The 24,508-nt window shown below is 40.5% G+C and overlaps 3 protein-coding genes across 4 annotated transcripts in view; 2 read left to right on the plus strand and 1 right to left on the minus strand.

Moving 5' to 3' along the window:
* exoc3l1 (exocyst complex component 3-like 1) overlaps positions 1 to 5,631 on the plus strand; it is a 28,321-nt gene extending 22,690 nt beyond the window's left edge. Inside the window, exons 12-15 of the mRNA XM_085778282.1 lie at positions 549 to 819; positions 2,889 to 3,044; positions 3,219 to 3,352; positions 4,463 to 5,631. Coding sequence (XP_085634408.1) covers positions 549 to 819; positions 2,889 to 3,044; positions 3,219 to 3,352; positions 4,463 to 4,649 — 748 coding nt within the window. The 3' untranslated portion in view covers positions 4,650 to 5,631. The remainder of the gene's footprint in view (positions 1 to 548; positions 820 to 2,888; positions 3,045 to 3,218; positions 3,353 to 4,462) is intronic.
* A 1,532-nt stretch (positions 5,632 to 7,163) lies between these two features.
* Positions 7,164 to 19,535, plus strand: prmt7 (protein arginine methyltransferase 7). Of its 2 annotated transcripts, none has more exons than XM_085778283.1 (17): positions 7,164 to 7,387; positions 8,448 to 8,484; positions 8,632 to 8,781; positions 10,618 to 10,726; positions 10,832 to 10,944; positions 11,301 to 11,533; positions 12,392 to 12,572; positions 12,659 to 12,786; positions 13,959 to 14,097; positions 14,179 to 14,262; positions 14,352 to 14,399; positions 14,517 to 14,606; positions 16,311 to 16,472; positions 16,736 to 16,810; positions 17,812 to 17,972; positions 18,059 to 18,155; positions 18,862 to 19,535. In XM_085778283.1, the coding sequence occupies exons 1-17, from the start codon at positions 7,293 to 7,295 to the stop codon at positions 19,018 to 19,020; spliced, it is 2,061 nt and encodes a 686-aa protein (XP_085634409.1). In that variant the 5' UTR covers positions 7,164 to 7,292; the 3' UTR covers positions 19,021 to 19,535. The 2 variants fall into 2 exon arrangements, with proteins under 2 accessions (XP_085634409.1, XP_085634410.1); XM_085778284.1 differs by having other exon boundaries at positions 14,517 to 14,598; positions 16,306 to 16,472.
* A 610-nt stretch (positions 19,536 to 20,145) lies between these two features.
* ciapin1 (cytokine induced apoptosis inhibitor 1) lies at positions 20,146 to 24,100 on the minus strand. Its single transcript, XM_085778286.1, has 9 exons — positions 24,055 to 24,100; positions 22,881 to 23,042; positions 22,590 to 22,733; positions 22,254 to 22,333; positions 21,792 to 21,960; positions 21,459 to 21,535; positions 21,204 to 21,325; positions 20,974 to 21,055; positions 20,146 to 20,870 (listed from the first exon to the last, which is right to left on the minus strand). Exons 2-9 carry the CDS (start codon positions 23,035 to 23,037, stop codon positions 20,760 to 20,762), a joined length of 942 nt encoding a protein of 313 aa, XP_085634412.1. The 5' UTR covers positions 23,038 to 23,042; positions 24,055 to 24,100; the 3' UTR covers positions 20,146 to 20,759.
* Between the last annotated feature and the right edge of the window lie 408 nt (positions 24,101 to 24,508).

Genomic DNA, 24,508 nt, shown 5'->3' on the forward strand with positions numbered 1-24,508 from the left:
TTGGATCTACCTTACCAAACAATTTTTGTCTTATAGAGTCATAAAAAGGACAGTAGAACACAAAATGACTTTCATTCTCCACCTCTTGGATGTCACATAAGTAACAAATTCTATGGTCTTCTGCTGTGCCAACATATCTGCCTGTCTCCATATGAAGACCAAGAATACCAGCTCTCAATTGAGCACACAAGGATCTTTTCTTTTTAGACAAATTATACAAAACATAGTTTTCTGGGCCAAATACCTGTTTTATTTCACAGTAAGTACGCAGCTTTGGTTTACCCCAAATATCTAATGCCCATCTATCTCTACTCTACTCTTTGTTGAAAAATAATTTCTTTTAATACATTAATCTCTCACTTTCTCTTTATTATAATAATGGTCTTCATATCCAGCTCTCAGCAAGATGTCATATATGAGTGAAATAATCATTTATAAAAGATTGATAAACCATACATACATCACAAAGCACAAAGAGAGAGAAGAGTAGGAATCAGGGAGAGTTTGGAGGTTAAATCAGTATTTGTGTCTTGCTGTGTGTGATGCAGGAAGTCCACAGAGAGCCTGCAGCAGCAGCAGTCGTCCCGGTCGGCGGGACAGTTCTCTCGGACTCCTCCCAACCCGCTGGCAGCTCTGGACCGGGCGGTGAGACGGGCGTGTCGCCTGGTGATGGATCAGCTGCTGCTGGAACTTCAGCCTTTCCTCCCAGGTCTACTGACCCGGCCCTGGCTGGTCCAGGGAGACCCCACACCCAGACTCTGCCACGTCCTGGAGCGCCACCTGGAGCTGTACGGTCGCGTCCGACCTCCCTGCAGACAGGTCACAGCTCTGCTCTGTTTTCATCATCACTGCACCGTAACTGTAATGTGCGTTGTTGGGGCTGAGAGGAAGTGATGGATTCTGCAACCAAAAAGAGATGAAAGCCCAGTTAAACTGCATTAAACAAGAGAGGAAGAGCATGCTGCTCTAAACTGAGCTGCACTGGCTCTAAATCTTAATCAATGTAATGAGTGTGTGTGTAAATATGGGTGCAACATATGTCCTATATCTATCTCATTCTTGTCTAACAGAGACACTAATGTTTGCTGTAGCACAGAATATGAATGCAAGTATCCACAAACTGACCTTCATTCAAACATTAACCACTACCAATGGAAACCAGCACCACCCTCTGGTGGTCATCAGCCCCCTTCATTCAGACTAATCTCAGGTTTCTCAGTGAAAGTTTGTATGTATATACAATACAGCTCTGGAAAAAAATTAAGAGACCTAAAATCAAATATAGTCAAAATATGATTCAATTACTAATCTCTTAATATAGGACCTTTATTAATCCCCCGGGGGAAGTTTTTGAAATATTTAAGTCATTAATTGTCATCTATACCAAATGTTCGAGTTTATTTTAATCATTTTTTAAAATTACAAATGACACGCTAACATTTAAATTCCTACCAATTCAGTGTTGCGTTAGATAAATGGACCTGTATCTGTGCATCTTCCTTTACTTCACGTTAATCGTTTTCAGAAAGTGGCGGTATTTAGGAATCTTTACGATCAATTAATTGTGGCGTTTAATACCACGATTAATTGTGAAAACAAGTAATTGTGACATCCCAAATATATATATATCATAGTATATATATTACATACTTTTTTACATAATCCAACTCCTTCCTAACCTGCCCCCTCTTCTCAGTCCATTTGGTTTGCCCTAATAAGGCCAGAGAGACAGTTAGCCATTAGAAGCAAACTTCTCCTGAAACTAAAGCAATGCATCAATTATTCCATCTAAAAGTGGTTGAAACTTAGAAAAAATGAGAAAATACCAAGGCACTCATCTTGAGTAAAAATATTAAAATTCCTTTATTGCATTAAGGGCCAAATAGTAAAAAAAAAAAGACGCTTCTACTATGTTTGGCCCTTAATGCAATAAAAGAATTTTAATATTTTTATTCAAGATGAGTGCCTTAGTTCCAGGCAGCACTCCGAGTCTTTGGCTTTTTTCAAATATTTAAACATGTCTGAATTTCTGAATGTGTGTTGGGACAAATAAGTGTAGGGACTTCATGCGTGTTCAGTGAGGCTCACAGCAGTCTAAGACAGCATGGTGGTTGTTGTGAAGATGAAACCAGGAGTAGGATACTAACTGCTTAAAGGGATAGTTCATCCAAAATTCAAATTGCACTCATTATCTACTCACCCTCATGTGGACTAAGGGCTGGGAGAAGTTTCAGAGTCCTCCGTGGCTTCTCTGAGTTACGGGGGGGTCCGCGCAGCAGTATTTGTCCATATAATGGTTGTCAATGGATACCAACTTTCTTCGTCCAAAATGACACACCAAAAAACATCCAAAAACCTCCATACTGCTCATCTGTAATGTGCCTCTTGTATTGAAGCCCCGACATGAGAAATTGTTCCGCCGGTCACAGGAAGAGCAGTGCTGGGAGCTTCCGCTACAAACAAGCTTAAAATATAGACTTATTTAATTTTTTTCGGAACAATTTCTCATGTCGGGGCTTCAATACAAGAGGGACATTATAGACGAGCTGTGTGGAGGTATTTGGATGTTTTTTGATGTGTCTTTTTGGACGAAGAAAGTTGGTATCCATTACGACCATTATATGAACAAATACTGCTGCATGGACCCCCCCCCCCCCCGTAACTCAGAGAAGGAACGGAGGACTCTGAAAATTCTCACAGCTCTTAGTTGACATGAGGGTGAGTAGATAATGAGTGAAATTTGAATTTTGGGTGAACTATCCCTTTAACTTACGGTAACTGCAGTATTAACACAGTAGTGCAGGTCTGCCTTGCTGTTGTATGGTGCATGTGAAACTACTTTCCGCTGGTCAACACCCCGGCTGAGGCTCCTGTCTTTGCGCCTGCAGCGTCTGCAGGAGGAGGCCCAGTGGCTGATGGTGGTGGAGTACGTCAGGGCTCTGATGCAGAAGAGGCTGGTGTGTCGCAGCGCTGAGGAGAGGAGGCAGCTGGCTCAGCAGATGGTTCAGGACGACCAGCTGTTCAGAGAGATCTTCCACGGCCTGGTGAGAACCATCATCACCATCACCCCAAATACACTCAAGCTGTGATGATCCAGAAATGTTTATTGTGAATAGGATGTCATAACTGATTACCTATTCATTCAAAATTCAATTCAATCACAGTACTGGTATTGGAATGAGCTTTGTCTCATCAGATTTGTAACTGTGTCTGTGTAGGACGGAGACGGTTCAGTACCTGAAGTCAACCCTTTAGCCTTACTACCGGTCCTGGCTGACTTCATCCGACTCAAAGACCCAGGGATGCTCACTCTGGAGGTGTCAGGACTTGCAGCCAAATACCCTGATATCAGGTAATCCGACCTTCAGTCTGTTACGTTGGTGTTACACCATTGTATTGTATTGTATTGTATTGTATTAGCACATAAAAGATATATAAAACAGCATATTAAAAAGTGGAACAACAACAACAACAACAAAAAGACATACAAAGTATACAGTAGATAAAGCAAATGTGCCGGAGAAACCAAAAAAAACCCTAAGGGCTTGTCAAGTGGTCCTCCAAAAGACAAACATTCAACATAAATTTAATTTGCAGAATGAAAAAAACAACTTAAAACAATTTTAAAAAGAGAGAAAATCAATATTGTGTGAAAATTCAAGATAAACATTCAACATACATTTGTTAAGATAAGCATTCAACATAAATTTATAAAGATAAACATTCAACATAAATTCAGCTTACAGTCATGTGAAGAACAACATAAAACAATTAGAAAACGAGAGAGAGAAAATCAAAGGTGATGTAAAAAGTTTGTGGATTATGCATTGCTCAATTGGGCCAATAGAAAGTGAATGATTTGTTTCTTAAATGAATTTATGGTTGTGCAGTTTCTAAGGTGGATTGGTAATGAATTCCAAAAGTGCGGACCTCTAAATCTAATTGAGAACTGAGAGAAAGTAGACTTGAAAAAAGTGGGATGAAGATTATTTGCTGACCTAGTTTTGAAATTATGAATCTGGGAATTGAACTGAAATACAGATTGGAAACAAACTGGAAGTAACTTGTGAACAGATTGATAAACAAAAATACATATTTGAAAAGTATTTACAGCAAAAACAGGAAGAATACTCAGGGATTGAAACAGAAGTGTGGATCTAGTAAGTCTGTTAGAAAATGTTATCATTTTGATGAATCGTTTTTGTAAGGTGAGAATACAGTTGAGAGAGCTCTTGAAAGTGCTTGCCCAAATAATATTACAATATAATATAATAATGTATATATATTATATATATATATAATAATAAAAGGATAGATCATCACCATCCAACCACTATTTAGCTAATAACAATGGTGTTTTTGTCATATTTCATGTCAAAATGGGTAAAAGGTGAAATAAAATAAATACTATATTGCTAAAAAAAAAAATGGATTGCATCTTGATGTTCTTCTCTTCCGTCAGTGAGGAGCATGTATCTGTCCTGCTGGATGTCCGTGGTGACGTCTCCAGGGACGTCCGAGGGGCCGTGCTGGATCTGCTGGAGCAGAGCGCTCCTCCTCTACCGGCAGGATATCGACCCATCTTCACCGACATCCTGGTGCCTCCGTCCACCATGGCCTTCTGTCTGCCCACCGCCAAGTGTGCATGACAATAACAACTAAAACTCTGACATGAAATCTGGGTGAATCTGATTCTCAGATGGATGGTAAAGCCAGCTCTCCTTAGCTCCTCATGTACACTTACTAATTCTGTGTTTCTGCCTCTCATCATTTATCCAAGGAGCAAAGACCAAGCTCCTTGTTTCTTCGTCTATAATGGGAGATGCCCAGCGCCTCCATGACACAGTCTAAAACAGGTTGAGAGTCCAGATCCTTTCTGAAGATAACCTACACACACAATGTTGGTGATTCATAAAAAAAAAAAATCCTTCACCTACTAAAGACCAAGGATCTCAGCTGCTTCATGCCTGATTTTACTCATTTGTCTGAGTCTATGAGCCACTGGTTTGGTAACAAGGAATGTGTCAATGCCCTAAAATATTTGCTCATAATTCAAGTAAGGTGGTCAAAGACCAACAAGAGCTTTATAAATGAATAAAACCCAGAGAGAGAGGACCAGCCAACCCTTGCACACAGGTCACAGTGATATCTTCAACATCTACATCAAGTTGTTAAGTGCTCCGCTGTTTGTGCTAAAGATGTAAAGCTGCACCAAACAATTTTAAAAAGCAAAGATAACTGTTTTAACATGTTCTCCCTCTCACTCATGACTCAACAGAGAAAGGCCGTACTTGCAAATAATGCTTGACCCACTAGCTCAAGATAATAAGGATCTTCAAATTATCAAATATTTCCACACATTATCAGGAGATAATGAGATAATCATCCTGATAACAAAACTTGTTTCCCCCTTTATAATAACTTTGATAGTCAGAGATGAGCTGGCATTCACAACTGGGGATGTTGGGCACTAAGGATTGTTGCTAAGGAATGTTACTGCAACACATCTAATACCATTTTCTCTTAATGGTATCTGGTTATCTCGGGATAATGACTCACACATGTATGTCTTCACCTGTTGACTGAAATATGTATTTATGTAAATGATAAAATATGACTTACGACTAAGTGAAGAGTTATAGTTACCAAACTGGCACTGTTTACAGCAATATCTACTGTATCTCAAGTTTCTAACATTAGCCATCTCAAGCTACTGGTCATAACAGACCCAGAGAGGAAACACTCAACTTTTGATTTTGATTTAATTCTTGGTTAAAGTCCTGAGGCTGAATTCCACAAGAGATAATTAAGGCCATAACAGTTCATGGTTCTTCAGTGTTTGGTTACAGTCACCATGTGAGACACTGTAAGAGTTCTTTAATCAGGAAACTTTTACTCAGATAGTCAGAGGATGAAGCATTTACCCCTGTGGCCCAGGACATCTGCAAATAATTACTGAGTGTTCAAAGCCTCTGATAACTTGAGATTTTGAATTGGCTCCTCAGTTTATGTATATGATACAATGCCTGTGTCATGTTGAGCCTCAAACTTTTTCTAAATGTGTTCAGGTATATATCAAGATGAGAAACATCATGCCGCTAATTTGGTGCAAAGCCTGTATTAAGTACATCTTGATGCTGTCTCTTTCAGTCACTTCAGCCAGGAGAAGACGTCCTCATCTTCTCCTGATTGTGACTGATGTAAAGTCAGACTAGGGTCACAACATCATGGATAAAAGAAGCGAATAGATGGCTGTTTCCATCACGTAACATACACATTTGGTTGCATTAGAGAACATATGGTATACAATGATGTATAATAATAATAATAATAATATATATATATATACAGTATATTATATTATAGTTTGGTATATTTTCAGTGAGGACTGTGAGATGTCCTACCTGAGGAACTGAGGCTGCTACAAATCTCCCACACTTTTCATTCATCTGTCTTTGTATTTTTATCTTTTATTTTCTTATTTGTCATATTTATTTTGAATGCATTGTGTCTTGTTGATATTGGACATCAGTATTTATTGTATTTATGTAATTGTTTTGACTGTTTTCTTTTGAAAAGTGTTTCCTACAGGTTTTCGCTTGTTCTGGTTCAATGGCAAGTTCATCTCACTTCTGTAAATAAATTCTCTATACATGCCCTCATAATTTATTATTGTTAGTCTTTTTATTATCACCATAATTAAAGTTTGTTTATATATATATATATATATATATATATAGGCTATAAACTTCTACACTACTAGGCCTATATATATGATTTATAGATGATGAAATTATACATTTCTTATAATAAGGCACATTTCTGTTAGGGTGAATGCCTATCTTAAATAAAAAATGCGGTCAATTTCACTTCTCGGTGAATTGTGGAAAATCTCTCCATAATAATTAATAGGCTATTGCTGTGAGGAAGTTGAAACTGTTATGAGTAATAGGCCAAACATTGAATTTTAGCAATATTTATCATATATTTATGTTATTCAAATTCATCCGTTTCGATCTTTTGATTAGAATACAGTAATGCAAAAATTTGGACCTGTTCTTGTATTTTGTGCACAATACAATTGTTAAATAAAGTTATTTTGATAAACAAAAAAAAGGACGGAAGTGTGTCACGTGACCAGAGGCGTGTGTGACGTTTCTGAGAAAGATGGACGCTCCCGTTGCGGCAATGCTTCTTCAGTGAATCAGTTTATCTTTAGACTGGTGAAGAACATTTTTTGGGGAAAAAAAAAAAAACATTTTGTATTTTTCATTTTGAGCTCGGCGGCGGTGATGAAGACTTTCTGCGGGAGAGCCAACCCGGCCACGGGCGCTCTGGACTGGGTGGAGGAGAGCGAGGAGTACGACTACCACCAGGAGATAGCCAGGTACTAGCAGCGACTACCACCAAAGATAGCCAGCAGCAGCAGCATGGAGAGGAGAGGAGAGGAGAGGCAGCACAGTTTGTGCCGGGGAGAGTGAAGTTCAGTACGAGCCTCGTTAACACTTAAGAAATAATCTGGCTCAGACCGTTGAAGAAGTTTCTAGAGCTGTCATTCACTGAAATGAGTGTTTTTGTAGCTAAGAGGGAAAAGAACCAGTCAGAGAAATGTAGTAACATGTTGATAAATCCCATATATAATCGATACTCAATATCTTAAATTGACCTCAATTAAATTTCACTACTATATATTTTTACAACTTTTTATCACTAATACTATTGCCGTTGTTATTATATAATATAGTGTCAACTACATAATCAGAGTATTATCTTTGATATTACATTAAACATACATTTCACAGTTATATATTATTATTGTATTATTATTACATGTTATATAAGCTATATGATAATAACAATCAAATGTTGGGGCACATTTTTCGAGCTGCACAATATAATCAAAGTCTCAATATGATCAGGTACAATATCCAAACTGCAGGAGCAATATGTTGATGAGGGTAAAAATGTGTCACAACATTGTTGTTGTCAGTAGTACTATAAATGTTGTGTTGTCCCAGACAACAAATCATATTCTCCTCATGTAAGGAAGGAATGTGTTTGTTCACATCACATCATTTCAAATGTCCTCAAAACCAGTTACAATTTCCATTTTTTCTCCACAGTTTACTGTCTTCTATTTATCTATATTCTGTTTCATAGTATTATAAGCCATAGTTATTTGCAGTCCTATTGAGATATTTTTTATATTTATTATTTTTTACGTCACTCACAGCTACTGTTGCTGTGTTTACATTCAGCAGCATCGTCATGGTCATGACCTGCCTAGAGCCTATGTAGTTCTTTTCTGTGTCTGCAGCATCTTGTGTGCTATATTACATTTAGACTTTGATCTGTAAGGATCAACTTCACCAAAGAACAGAGGAGGAGCCAGGAGGCACCAACACATCCTGCTTCTGTTTGGTCTGATCAGTGTGTTTATCTTTCAGGTCGTGTTATGCTGACATGCTGCATGATCATGACAGGGTGAGTGTTGGGAATTGCTGCATGAAAACCTACGGTTACAAGTATTTCTCTTTGTTTTAAGTGGCCATAACTGTATAGGTCACAACAACACGGGACTGCAAGTCCACCACAGAGCGTTCCTCAGCTGACATCCACTCTCACTTTCAGAATGAGAAGTACTACCAGGGGATCCGGGCGGCCGTGGCCAGAGTGAAGGCTCGTGGGGAGAAGGTCATCATCCTGGACATTGGGACAGGAACAGGCCTCCTGTCCATGATGGCCCTTACTGCTGGAGCTGACTTCTGCTATGCTGTGGAGGTACATACATGTTAAGAAATTCTTAGATATTATTTAGTAATAAGACTGGTGTGATCTTGTACTGAACTGATCTCACATTAAACTAGCAGATGCTGTGATATCTTCTGTTATAGTGTATTTTTGTAAACTTTCTAAACACAATTGTATGATAATTGCATGTGTGGCTCGGAATCCTAATTCCACCGAAAACACCAATTTTACCAGTACAAGTAAAAGAGAGTATGCTATGCATCTGAATATCATTAACCTTGGCAGTGGCATGGTTGGACAAAGGAGCACCAACAGATATTATACAGTTATTTATTTTTAATGTTTATTGATTCATTTAAAGCAGAAGTAAGCGATATTTTTGTGTTAATATAAGTCTTAAATAGTTATATCTTCCGACAGCAATCACTTACATAGAGTGTTTGGACCGAAACACGGGTCTGTCAGTCACTCTGCTCTGCTCTGAGCCGAGGAGAAAACTTTTCTCGTATCCTACAAGTTTTATCCAATGAGGAGAGAGAACGGCATGAAGGGCTGTGTGTGCAGCCAAGGGATGCGCCTGAATGTGGTGACATAGGGACGAGGACCAATAGATCCATGACGAGGGCGGGGGCTGCTAACTCCATCGGCTGACAAGACGTTATGGTGCGTTCAAGGCAACCCGTAACTCGCGTTTTTCCGACCTGTGAAGTCGTACCAGTTCGATCTGGTACGAGTTCACGGGTCTCGGAAGTTACAAGTGGCCGTTATAGTGACTTTCACAGGTAAAACCGGTCGGAAAAACACGAGAGGGTTGCCTGGAAAGCTACAAAGTCGTAAGTCGTGACTTGAAGCTGTAATTTACTGTTTCAAAAGCCTGCCTGGAACGCAGCATTAGCCAAAACGACCGGATCGCTTACTTCTGCTTTAACTTTTCATTTTTTATTGTGCAATTTCAGTGATGGACAGACAACATATATGACATAGGACAGTAAGAGTGAGGGGAGCAACATAGCCAGACAATATTTAAGACAACATGGACAAAACATACAAAAAAAAAGTAAATAAATAATAATGGTGATGATAGTATGTCAGTTTGTTATAATACTGTGTGTGTGTGTGTGTGTGTGTGTGTGTGTGTGTGTGTGTGTGTGTGTGTGTGTGTGTGTGTGTGTGTGTGTGTGTGTGTGTGTGTGTGTGTGTGTGTGTGTGTGTGTGTGTGTGTGTGTGTGTGTGTGTGTGTGTGTGTGTGTGTGTGTGTGTGTGATGAGGCTTTTGTGTGTACAAGGGAGAGAGAGGGAGAGAGATGAGGGGATTGATTCATTTACCAATGAATTGTATGTAATGTCAAAGATCAACAACAATCCAAAACCTAAGCAAGTATTACTACATAGATATAAAATAAACAAAATAACACATGCTGGAAACTGAATGTTGAGCATCTATCAGAAGTATTATAAATGAACCTTCTATTCAACTACTTACGGCCAATTAATTAATCAACTAATTTAACAATTTAGTAAGAAAACAAAACTTAATTTACAGAGCAGCACTTGAAGTCTGGTTTACAAGGTACAAAACATAAAAACAGGAGAGGAAAAAAAGTAATTAAAAAAAAGATATAAAAGTTATACAAAATAGTAAAACCAGTAAAGTTTACACAGGGAGCAATCACACATCACATAAAGAGTATCACATGGTAACGTACATCTGAAACTAGTGAGTTTCCAGCAGTTTCCTAAAACTGTCAAACTGAGACAGGTGAAGGTTTGTCCCTCCCACTAATGGACTTACCCACTGTCCCCTGCACCTGTCAATCAGTCTGAAACACTCGCGTCCTCAGGTGTCCTCTCCTCTCTGTGACTGCAGGTCTTTAAGCCCATGGCTGAAGCAGCGCAGCGCATCGTGGAGAAGAACGGCTTCGCTGACAAGGTCAAGATCATCAACAAACACTCTACTGATGTCACTGTGGGGCCAGGTCAGAGAGAAACAACACACACACACACACCTTGTTGTATCTCTGCAGTTGATATTTGTCTGATGGGGGCTTGTAAACACTGTTTGTCCTGGTGATTAATTCCAGATGGAGATATGGAAATGAAGGCCAACATCCTGATCACAGAGCTGTTTGATACGGAGCTGATAGGCGAAGGAGCTCTGCCCAGCTATGAACATGCTCATCAAAACCTGGTCCAGGTGTGTGTGTGTGAGTGTGATGGATGGTGACATCAAATCAGGATTGTGGCCTAGTGAAAACAATATCATATTGCCACAGCTTCTTCAAATTGACTCAAATTGAGCTACCGGTAATAAGATTTTAAGATTACCTCATAAAACAGTTTGAGCCTTGCCAAGATGATATTTCTGTAATGCCTGGAGGGAACTCCTTAAAAGGTCACATAGCAATTGTGTCAAAATTTTAAACAAATTGTTCACCTTCTGTTCCTCTGGATAAAATGAGATGTAATCAGAAACTAGTATGGGAGGAGGAGGAGGAGGAGTAGGCGGACACGGTAACCATGTAGTAACTGCTGGTCCTCCTCCCCCTGCAGGAGGGCTGTGAGGCCGTTCCTCATCGGGCCACTGTCTACGCGCAGCTGGTGGAGTCGGAGCTGCTGTGGAGCTGGGCTCAGCTGCAGCCGCTGGCGCTGGACGGCGGCTCCCGCCTGGTCCCACCGCCTGACGTGGGCCGCTGTGCCGGAGCTCATTCAGTCTGCGACATTCAGCTGAGCCAGGTGTCTCCAGACAGCTTCACCCCGCTGGGTCCTCTCTGCACCATGTTCAGGTGTGTTGAAGAGTTCAGAGGTGAAGATGTTCCTCACAACATGTTTTTTTTTTTTTTTTTGGTTTGGACTCGATCTTGGACTTGTTTTTTTTTTTTGGTTTGTTTTGTTTTTTTGTTTTTTTCCTTTATTTCTTTCTTCAGTTCATCCATCTCATATATATATACAAACCCACACACACCAAAAAACAAAAAATAAAAAAAACACATAAAAGACAAAGCATACCTTCTCATGTGTACATATAATGGTTAATACGTTGTTAGATGCTATTACTAGTAATCAAATCAGCAATAATAACCTAATACAAGTATCCAGTGGGTAATAGTAAATAACTAAGAATATATAATAATAATAAAAGTAATAATAAGGATAAAGGGGAAAAAAACACGAACAGCTATTACACCAAATTTAAAGTAAACTAACTTATTATCGATCAGTAAATTGTTAAGTAATAACATAAAAAGAAAAGAAAAAGGAAAAAAAAATAGGAGAAACAAAAAACAGGAACAAATAAACTTCAACAACAAAAACATCCATAGAGGAAGAAAAAAACTAAAACAAACAAACAAAAACCCACACATTCATACTCATACACACCCCACACTCACGCACACAAAAAGAATACACAATGCTGAGTTCCTTTAAACATATATTTACTGTATGCTGTAGATCTGTAGATCTCTGCAGCTCTCATTTACAAGGAGTCATACATTGAACTCCATACCTGCAAGAAAATTTTCTCTTTCTTGTTCTCCTCCATTATCGACCTTTCCATATTCAAATAATATTTCATCAAATTTCTCCACTGTGAAATAGTAGGGCCTCTCAACATGTTTTTACACCCCGTCTCTGCCTTCCAGCGTGGATTTCAGTAAGCCGGTCAGCAGTGCCTTCCAGTCCCACTCCTCCCAGTTCGTGGCTCAGTCCAGCGGTCGAGCCCAGGTGATCCTGTCCTGGTGGGACCTGGACATGGATCCCTGTGGAAGCATTGTGTGCACCATGGCTCCCAGCTGGACATACCCACAGCCAAAGACGGCTCCAGTGAGTTACAGGACACAAAAAAAAGCTGGGATGATGCTGGGATTCAGGCCGCAGTCCTCCCTTGTTAATGCTGTGCTGTTTTGTAGTGGAGGGACCACTGGATGCAGAGTGTTTACTTCCTGCCTGTGGAGAACAGGGTGACGGAGGGAGAGGAGCTCAGCCTGACCGTCTGCCATGACGACTACAGTCTGTGGTACAGCCTGCAGTCCCACAGGTAACACAGCTCAGAGACAGACAACGTGTGTACTGTATATGTGTACAAGTACTGGATGACTCAGTCAGTGACTCAGACACCAAAAATATTCGTTCAGTTTTTTAAATTACAAATGAATCACCGACTACCTGATGATATCCATAACTGATCACCTCTATACATCAAGTTGACAGGTTTTGTGTGTATTGAAAAAAAAACTGGAAAAATCATGGAATGTCATTTTTCAGACCTGGAAAAGTCTTGGAAAATTAAGAACACCCCCAAAATTTTGGAAAAGTCATGGATTTTTTTTCTCACAATAAAAATATCTGGGGACAATATATGACAGTAATATTCTCAGCTGTCAGGCATTGTCCCCCCACCCCCACTCCTCTCACTATAAAGTATAGGCTAAATATAATAGATAGAAGTTGTTGATACAAGTCAGTAGTGTAAAGCTCAAGCATGTGGGCAATATCTGAAAGTACAGCTGTCAAGATGATAATTTTTTCCTCCATGGTTTTATTCCTATATGTCATGCATACATTGACGGTGTAGAGATCATGTATACTCATGGGAACTTGCCCCAAGTCATGGAAAAGTCATGGACATTTGTTGGCTAAAATGTGTTGTGTGATACATAATGGTTTGATAGGTAGTCTGCTATGGCTGCTGCCAAGTCATGTACATCATCAGTAGTGAATAATTCATAACCACCATTGCCAAACATGATGCCATGACCATCTCAAAAGTTATTTTACAGTCTGATTGTAAAGCTCTGCTCATGGCCTTTTAGGCTGCAGTGGAAAATGTATCCAATCACATTTAATTGTTGGGTACACAGAGGAGCATTGAGGTGCCTTAACCTAAAGTGACATTTTTTGCTCAAGTACAAATTATTTCAATTTGCAAGATTTTCACTTTGAGTCCTGAATGGAAACCTGCTGTCAGACACACTAGTTGAGTCTAACTCTAAATCTAAATATTATGGATGACTATGGACTAATGCAAAAGACTGAGTCTGTGCTGCTTCAGTTACTGTAGTCACTATCAGATTTCATTGTCATGAAGTCTAAGTGCTGCTCCAGATCACACTGCAGAGCTATCTATGGTCATGAATGTGAGAACAGAGGAGAGAGACGCTGTCTGTCCCCTCAGCTAATGGACTGACTGTCTGTGTGTCCATGTTGCAGTCAGCAGGACTCGCAGACGGCAGCCCCTCCCTCTCGGCCGTGTTGTACCTGCCAGGCTCACCTGCTTTGGACTCGGCCTCGCTTCGGTGAGCTCAACGACAGACAGCGAACACAGAGCTACGTCAGCGCGCTGCGAAGTGTAAGTCGAGTCCAGCGTCCAGACTGTTTGGTAATGAAGGAGTGGGTATTGTTCTCTCATCACCGGCTGTGTTGCCTTCAGGTTCTGAGAGAGGACAGTGTGTGTCTGGGCGTCAGCGATGGAAGTCTGCTCCCTGTGTTTGCCCGCATGCTCGGAGCTAAGAAGGTACTCCACTGTGATCATGTGAGCTCATGCATTTACCAATCACCACAGTCAGACTCATGTTCATGGGTTGTTGTTTTTTATTCGTTCAGGTCTTTGGTTTGGAAAACTCCAGAATGTCCAGACAGGTTATTGAGCAGGTAAATGGCGACCATTTAGAGCACCAGCTCGTCTTTACTGTTTCTCCACATGAGAGCATGGCCTCCAGAGGCGCGGGAAGAAGAGCTGATGCTACACATCTCTGTCTGTCTCTGCAGGTGTTGGAAGTCAACTTAATGAAAGGAGGCGTTGGGCTGCTGGAAATGAGGCCTGACCAGCTGACCAGTAATGACTTAGGAGGAGAACAGGTACCGTCAGAACAGAGTGTCTGTGTGAAGTGGGGAAGTCCATGGCCTGCACATAGGCTTCAAAGCTGGTCAAACTAAATACACAGCTGTTAAGCTGTTGTTTAAAACATCTCACTGCAGTATCTAAGGGCGTATTCACACCAGGAAAGTCCAATAGTTCACTTGCTTTGGTGCAGACTAAATTTTTTTTTACTTTGTGTGGTTTGTATTCACATTGCATTTTTTCACAAGCGGATCAACTTTGTAAACAAAAGCACGAGTCCCACAGTTGCTCAATCATTGGATAAAAATTATCAGCGGGATCTTCCACGAAAAGTACTGTACACAATGGAGGTCATGAATGTGTTTCTTGCTGCCCTTTCAATTTGGTAGTATTTCCAGTTGCACCTGTCCTGTGCTTATTCATCACTTGGAGGCTATGTGGCCGTTATGCAGCTGTCCCCGTGAAGCATGGTCAGACAACAAACACACAGACGTCTGCATGTGCGTCTGAAGGATGGTGCGCTAAAAAAAAGAAAAAAAGGACGGCACAGCAAAAAACAAACAAGCAAAAAACCTAATCATTCTCTCAGGATGCCGCGTTGCCGATCGGCATAAGCCTAGTCACATTTATTTCTGTTAACGGTTATTAATCGGATAACGACTTTCTGTTATCAGTTAAAAGAAAATATTAAGAATGGGTGCGTCCTCTCCAGCATCTGATAAATGTTTTCCACTGACCAGATATCAAGGATGCAGCATGTCTATCTGTGCTCCATGTTGACCCACAGCTCATTGTTGATCATTTCCACATTTTCTGACAACAACGGAAGCCTGTTGAATCCAAAAAGGCGCTTGGATTTTGCATTTGGTTCGGGAAAGGTTCGGTTTGCATTCACACCATACGCAAATCGCACCAGGGTTCGTTTGGGACACTTGTGCGGACCAAACAAGTGAACCGAGTCCCAGCTGCAGAGGTGGTCTCGGTTCACTTGTTTGATCCGCACCAGAGTCCGGTAGTTTGTATTCACACCTTCCCAAAAGGTCCGCACCAGAGGAAAAGTCTGTTTCAAGCGGACCAAACGAGCCTGTGTGAATAGACCCTAAGTCTAAACTGCAAACTTCCCTGCTTAGCTGTGCCTTCCAGTTATCTAGTTCTCTCGTCTTAATTTATTATTTCTTTTATTTGTATGACTTGCTGTGGTTTTGTGTTTTATTTTTATTGGACTAACTAATGTTTTATTATTAATAACCTTTAACTACTTGTTTTGATTTACTTGGTAATTGGTCTTAATTATTTTATTTTCTAAATAGATTGCATCAGCATTTATGGGTTTGTTTCAATTTCTCTATCATGTTTGATCTTCACTCTCACATGTTTTTTTTGGGGGGGGGGTTTCAACCTCCTTGATAACTGAGGCATTGTGCAGCATGTAACACCTGAGACAGTTACTTCATCTGCCAATGAACCATATAGAGAAATAAAATGTGTTAAAACCTGTAGAATACCACAGAGAGAAACTTAACAATGTATTAATTTTGCATTGTTTTTGACACTGTATCTGCGTGTTTCAAATCCACTGAGAACTTAGCTGGTGACTGAAGGCAGACGATAGAGACGCATTTTACATTTCACATTTGTCAGGTTTTCTCCAAAGTTGGTTAAAATATTAACTTGACTCGACAGAACAGCAGACATGTGAGTGTACGCTGTCTCGTAAACAGATCTCAGTCCTGATGGGTGAACCGTACTTCAGCACCAGCCTCTTACCTTGGCACTCCCTGTTCTTCTGGTACTGTCGGACCGCCCTGGCCGGACTGCTGCAGCCCGGAGCCGCCATCCTGCCCTGCTCTGCTACACTGCACATGGTTGCTGTGGAGTTCCAGGTAAAACAGATGAGAATACTCTCACACACTTATATGTTTTCTAGTTATTTTCACAGTACTTTGCCCAGGTATGGATACAGCATGCTGTAGTGCATCCTTCACATTTTTTAGAATTTGGTCCAGTTTTTACGATCCAGAATGCAAATTTATTATATGGGAATAGGTTCACATGTTATAACAGTTAAAAGAACAAATAGAGTAAGGAAGTGTTATGGTAAAGATAATTACTGCTGAATGACTGCTGCCTCTACCCTGTTGGTCAGGATCTGTGGAGGATCAGAGCACCATGTGGGACATGTGAGGGCTTTGACGTCACTCCCATGGATGAAATGGTCCAGGTAATGTTGACACAGGATGCAGCTTTTAACATGTGTCAAGTCTATCTATCTATCTATCTATCTATCTATCTATCCCCCTCTCTGTCTTTCTTTCTCTCTTTCTGTCTACCCCATCTCTCTGTTTTCTTTCTTTCTCCTTTTATTTCTTTCTTTCTACACTCTGCATCTTTTTACTTTTTGCTTTCTTTCTTTCTACCCCTCTCTATTGCTATCTATGTATCTCTTTCTATCTATCTATCTCTCTCTTCCTTCCTTTCTTTCTTTCTACCCCCTTTCGCTGTCTTTTTACTTTTTTCTTTCTCTCTTTCTGTATTTCTTTCTATCTACCCCGTCTCTCTGTCTTATTACTTCCTTCTTTTTCTTTCTTTCGTTTTTCTTTTCTTTCATTATTTCTTTAACCTACCTCTTTCTATCTATCCATCCCCCTCTCTCTGTCTCTCTTTCTTTCTTTCTTTTTTCTATCAACCCCTTTATCTCTGTCTTTTTTACTTCTTTCTTTCTCTCTTTCTTTTTACCCCTCTTTCTGTCTCTCTCTCTCTTTCTATCTATCCACCCCCTTTTTTTCTTTTTTACAACCCCCCTCTCTCTGTCTCTTTCATTTGTTCTTTCTTTCTTTCTACCGCTCTCTCTCTCTGTCTCTTTCTTTCTTTCCTCAAACTCTTCAACTGTATTTCAACAATTTCTTCTACCTTTTTAACATTTTCTTCAGCTCATTCAGCATTTCTTCAGCAATGGCATTCAGCTTCTTTCAGCATTCACACGCATTTCCTGCAGTTGTTGGCAGTTTTTACATCATCTGAGGTGTCCTTTATTGCTGTGTATCTCTGAATGTTGGTGGACACCACAGTAGCTAAAGTAATGGTGTGGTTGTGGTTGTGAAACAGGCATGAGAAGGGGAGGGTAACAGGTGAAAAGCAAACATTACAATGAGTGAGGCAGAGCTGTTCATCCTGACGGGTAGCTGAGTTTTTAAACCTGACTCATCTCATCTGTTCCTCCAGAAATCTCTGGATTTCCGTGAGTCCCGTGAGGCCGAGCCCCACCCTCTGTGGGAGTACCCGTGCCGCGCCCTGACCGAGTCCAGAGCCATCATGACCTTTGACTTCACTCAGTGTGTCCCTCAACAGCCAATCAGCAGTAAGGGCTCTCTGCCCTTAACACGGTACCGTCTCTTTCTTTAAGTATAAAACCGATTCTTTTTGAGTTAAAATAATTTTCCCTCACACTCTCTTCAAATGTTTGTTTTAGGATTGGTCGTTGCCATGGTGTCGCGTTGTGGATGGAATACCACCTAACCAGTGACATAACTGTCAGTGCGGGTCTGATCAGACCAATCAGCGAGCAGGTATCAAAGCCTTTGTCTTCAGAACACATTAAATATCTCTGCACCCTCAGCTTTTCTTATTCACTTTGTATCAGCTAATTGATTTAAGTCTGAGCAGCAGCAGTTCGTTCTCGTCATTTCAGCTTCAGTCTGATCACTAACCTGCTGTGTTGAACACGTTCAGTGGCTAAAAATGATCAGTCCCTCCAAATCATGAACTCTGAGATCACTAACTGTGCAAGAGACACAGTCATGTCAAATTGAGGTATTGTTTAAAAAAGAAACTTTGGAAAATGATCGCATCCAAAATAATTTTTTCACTTGCCTCTCTGGGGTCGTTTTCAAAGACAAAAAAAACTGTGCTTTTGTAATACTGTTTGTGGCCATAAGGGGGTGCAGTGCACCACTACCCCAATCTGAATCTGACTATAAGCCTTCGTGTTGGCCAGCCAACTTCACTTTTCCATGTCATGGCTATAAATGTATTTTTATTAGCAAAGCTTTTCTATAATGCTTTGAGAAGTTTAGTGACAAGAAACTAAGCATTGACAAGTGACGTGTTAACCGTCATTAACCAGCCTTTTTAGCTGCATCTTTATTTTTACATTTTCCTTTCATTATACTGCCTTAACAGCACAGTGAGTACATGAGCAGCATATGCCGGGACTGTCAATGTGAAGATTGTCTGTCAGACCTGATGACTGCTTTGTCCTGCTTCCTCCCACAGGGTGACTGTGAGTGGAGTCGACACAGGAAGCAGGGGGTGTATTTCTTCAGGACGCCGTGGGAAAGCTCGGGCGATGGCAGAGCTGCAGTGTCTTACAACTTCACCTTTGAACCCAGTTTAGGAGACATTAAGATGGACTTCAATATCGAGTCTCAGTGATGTGGAGCAACCGCTGGCTGAAGGACAAACTCTGAACACTGCTTTTTACCCTATGTCACTGTTAGCTGCATATTCAACACCTGGGCTTCAGCCAGTGCTGAGTGACTTTGCCTTTATGATATTAATATCTGACAAATTGTAATGTAATCGGCTTAGTGTCATCAGATTGGGAGGATGAATGTTATTTATGATTATATTGTGAGCATAAATACATTTCATGCAAGTAATTAATATGAAGGGCTTCCTATAAACAACTAGTGAAGTATTTACAATGCTACAACAATTAAAGAGCTGGATCCATCTCCTCAAAGGTGGATATCACTGTCTGGCTGAAGTACATTCAGTCAGGTCTCTACAGGATGAGAAAGGTGCTTAAGTTATACATTTTAGTCTTTACTGCAAACATTTGGAGAAAGTTGTGTACAAGAGGTGACTGACAAGTTACCCCGGTCACTGGTCTGGCAACGCCAGATGTGTTGTTATTGAAATGTTAAATAAAGTTGTATATTGGTTTCCTGTGTCTGGTATATAAAGTGCAGTGAAGTTCCCATGAAGGGAGGTGGTCTTCTTGTTTAAAAGGCTGCAATGGAAAAGTCTTTTTTGGTTATGCAGGTTCCCAAGTGAGTGAAATGACCTCCTTGTTGTTGATTCTCTGTGTCTGTCAATTACACTGGAGGATGAACATCATTCTGCCAAAGCTGGAGACTGTTGTCTAACATGTCAGTCCAAAATGTATCTTAGACGTTGAGGAATGTAAAGGTGAGGTGACAGGTGAAGGTCTCAGCATATAAAGCACACCTTCACCAGACTTGTGCAGTAGATGAGTTGTCGTGATCCCTGAAGAGGATGGAAGTGTGTGGTTTAGGATACAGCTATGTATTAATGACCAATGACCCCTCTGTCTAACAGCAGCATGACTACATCTCCTCACTGTGGCGTTTTCTTAGTGTTCACCTCACACCACTGACCCTGCTCACTCACGTCTGTGCAACATTTTTCAAGCTCAGGGTCTGCTCGGATCTTTTGTACTTGCCATGATGTTTCTCTACTCATTTATTCAGCTTTAATTTATCAGCTGTCTATATTACTACTGACATTCATTGAAGTAAATGAGACGCTTACAAAAACCATAAGTCTGGCATTAGTTTATTTTATCAAAATAAAACAGCACACAGCGACAGCACTTGTTTATTTACATAAGTGAACTTGAATCAGTTTGGATCCTTCTTCTGTGGACCTCTGGATGATGTAAGTCTTGGATTGTATATTGTTTCTACTTAAGTGATTGGATATAAATTGAACTAAATTATCATTACATATACATCTCAGTGCTTTCAGATGCTTCCCACCTGAATCCCACCATCATCTTCATAATTAAAGGCAGCAGGAGTAAAACTGCAATGACGGTGCACAAATCTGCAATGCACCGTCAGAGCTGCAATGCCAAACTCAAATTAAGAAACTCTGTTATTGCTGTTGTGGTTACATGACAGTATGGCACTGCTGAGTCACTGACGAGACGTGTGCTGTCGTTTGAAACTGAACTATTCAAACAGTGGACATCTCACTGCGAGACAGACAGACAGACAGACTCCCCATCGCATCAGCAGTGACGTCCACTGAAACAGCAGCTCTTACACCAGACACTGTGATGTTTTCAGAGGCAACTCAGAATTGATGGGAAAGTAAGGAATGTAATGTTTTGAAGCACAAGTGATAAATGTGTGAAATCTGTGGTTTCACGCGTCCGTTAGTGTCTTGTTGTCCAGAATGATCTTCTCTCCTGGTTTGAACGCTGGCATCCCCATGTACGGACAGCTGGCACATCGGAACGCGTCACCAAGGTAACACTGCCATGAACAGATGATGAAAATCGTTTAAAATCATCATCGTCATCATTACACTGGATTGCATCGTGGGAGAGGAAATAAATCAACATAAAAATGTACTCACACTTCCACAGGCAGATTTTGGGAGGTTTGTCTTTTGTTTTCCCTTATTCTCTGCATCCAACTCCTCAGCCAGACCACATGTGCTACACACACAACAGACAACATGAGGAACAAAGCAACACTGAGATGCTTTTCAAAGCACAGATCAATGTAGTGAGCTTCTTTTACAGTTGCTACCAAATGCACCCATGGGCATGCTTTTGTCAGTGGATTAAAAACATGTGACCTCACCAGCTCTTGCAGGCTTTCTTCTTTTTTCCCGCTCCGTCTCCACAGATGGGCGCCTTGAGTGAGGCCGGATCCGGCTTCTTCAGGTCATCTTCATCCAACAGTGCATCAGAGTCCACCAGATCCTGGAGACAGACCACGGGAGGGGCAAGAAACATTTGGTGAACACAAGTAAGTACTTATTTCCCCTTAAGATATGCCTATAAGACTTAGGTGAATACAAAATCATCATTTTAAAGATACAAGTCAATAACTCACCACATCATCATCATCCATGTCGTTGGCTGAGAGCGTCCACATTTTGACGGTGTTGGGATCCAGAGCAGGTTTCTCTGCTGCAGCCACAGATGTTAGCAAATATAAGCTCGTCATCACCCGAGTCAAATGTTTATACCAGGTCTAGACGGGGCCATTATGCTACACATTACTTTTTTTTTTTCATAATCGGTCCAATGCTTTCAGAAGTATATTACATGACAAACAAGTGCTTTAATCTTCTAACAGGTGCAGTGATCTCCTTGAACTGAACACGTGAATGAAAAATACACTTGTATGAACAGAAAAAAGAGAAAACCACACGCATGAACCCACCTGGCTTGGCTGTCTTTTTTCCAAATGACAGTTTAATCTGACTGGATGCTCCCACCTCATAGTTAGGTTTGGAGGCAGACATGCGGACCCTGGACAGGGTGTTTCCTTGGTAACCAGTGGCTGTTCTGAGGGAGCCCAAGGCTTCAGGAGTGAGCTCTGATTTATTGATCTAGAAAGAGAGGAGGCAAGAGGGTCAACAGGTCAAAAAGAGGACATTTGACATGGCATTTAATTGGTGAAGACATGTTTTATCAATATTAATATAAAATCTATATTAGATTTATATTCCTTTTACGTCCTTAAGTACAGAATTGTGTTTCTGCTTTAAAGGATTATTTCCTGTACTGGACACTAAGGTTTGATAAGTGTGACAGTTTCCTGCAGCGAGCACAGAACTATTAAGCCATTTTTGTGGGAGTGTATTTTATCCTGCAGCTCTGAGTTGGATCCACTCTGACTCACCTCTGTCACCGACATGAAACCTGACAACTTCAGCGTGGACATCAGCTTCTCAGCAGTCCTCACACTCTGAGTCTCAGCTCCTGCAACACAGAAAGAAATGAGCTCCAATACACTCATTGAGAACAATAACGTTCGTGTAGCATTTCTAATTAACTTGGAGGTCTTGAGAGTCAAACATCTTGTCTAACTCAGAGGCTTCAACTTAAAAAATTATGTAAATAAATATTAAAGCAATGCGCATAAATAACCATTTTCATCTAGAACATTGTAGTCTTAATTTTACAAATCCATACACTGTGACCCAACATGGCATTTAGACTGAAAGGTGTTTCTCACCAGTAACTGGTTCATCCAAAATGAGCTTCCCACCAGGCTTGAGCACTCGGGCCATCTCAGCCAGAGTCTCTGAGCTGTGGACAAAGGAGCTGTCAGCCAGAGGGCAAGACATCACCCAGTCGAAGCTGGATGCTGAATGGGAGGCTGAGGGGAAGAGAAGAATGAATATTTTACTCCTGACTTTTGAGTCATGCCTTCTAATTTACATGATTTACTGGTGATAAAACATTTAGTTGCAGCAGCCATAGGTATTACAGAGGGTTATTTACAGTCAGGCTAAAAGTCACTCACACAACAAAAGTCTCTCCATGTTCTCCACAGCAACTTTGCCATCTGCACCAACACTGGCACCCAGTTCCTCTGCAAACTCCTTCAGAGCTGCTGGGGCTGACGGCTGTGTCCAAACAAACATCACCTTGTCTCCGGCTTTGACGCCAAGGTCGGCCATGATTCCTGGGGAGAGCAGATGTTCTGTGAAGTTAATGTAATACTTGTTTCTAATGTCACTGTATCTCCATTGAGACCTTCTGATAACACCACCAGGCCTCAGAGAGCCAGTCACTATGAGTAATATGGTAGCAAATACCAGTGTCATAAGAGGTAGAAAGGTAAACAAGGGCATTACTGGATCCATCCAGACTTTTGTCAACTGAACTCACAGTGACAGTAAAGGTCAAAGGTCATTGGTCAACAGCTTCACCTTTAACTTAGTTTGATGTTACTATTTGTCCTTTTCTCTTGAGCTGAATGACAATCACAACTGACAACTGACCAGACACCGAGTTTAACTACAATGCCCTTGAGTCTCTACTCGTGTCTAACAAAGGACTGTGTTAGAGAAGAATTATCACTATTTAATGAGTGGACATCAAACTATAAATAGTCTTTTATAAACGATGCACAAGCGCCTGTCACAGTCACAGTCCAGTCCAAAGACGAAAAACTAGCTGAGACATAATGACACCTATTCTACATCAAACAGCTGGTCGATAATGACAATAAAAGAAGAATAAAAAAGAAAACTAGTTACCAGCTTACCATACAAACAAAACACTAAGGCTTGAAGAATGATCTCGAAAGTTTCCTCTAAAAAAATTGTTCAGAGTCTAAACAATTTATCACCAACATTTACCTGTAGCAGGTAACAAATGAGGATAATGTATTCGCCTTTGAGCCATAAAGTGGTAAAAACAGTTGAGTGGACTAATGAGCAGTTAACGGACTAACTCGGTGTTGACGACATACAAAGATTAGCTCCATGTTACATCAAGCAGGCAGCGTGACGCAGGAAACACCGGTTTATATATCAAGTTCATTAGCTCGTTTTTAATACTGCGAGAGACCGGGACACGACGACCCGTGAATAAAATGTGCTCATGTTCATGTCTGGTTGTTGCTGAAAGCTTTTAGAGACTAAGACAATTAAATAAAACACAATTTCAATCGCATGGACGCAGTGACCTACCTGCTAGCTTGGCGGCAGTTACCGTGTCAAGTTGGGTAAATGTGTAGTGTGATGCTTTTCCGGTTTCAAATTTCAAAATAAAATGACATCGTTTTCGATTGCTGTTTTGACAAAAAACAAACAAAACAAAAAAAAAACACACAATCCCCAATTCGCACGGTTTTCTTTTTTATATATATATATTTTGGGGAATTGTATTTTTATTAATTCATCGGCACACATAATTCTAAACGATGAACACTGTTGTCACTTTACCCCTGCCTGCAATATTATTTATTTCTATATTATAGTCACTTACACTGAAATATAAGTATATTATTTATATTCATATTCACATTCATATCTATATTTATAGCATTGCCACTTACTTTGGAATATTTTTATATAAATGGTCACTTTACATTACAACATTCTCATTTCATGCACACCTGCAGAAGTAGCCTAGTATTTATAT

This window comes from Trachurus japonicus, chromosome 6, assembly GCF_045865225.1.
Source record: "Trachurus japonicus isolate A0001 chromosome 6, Traja_1.0".
Classification (NCBI taxonomy): domain Eukaryota; kingdom Metazoa; phylum Chordata; class Actinopteri; order Carangiformes; family Carangidae; genus Trachurus; species Trachurus japonicus.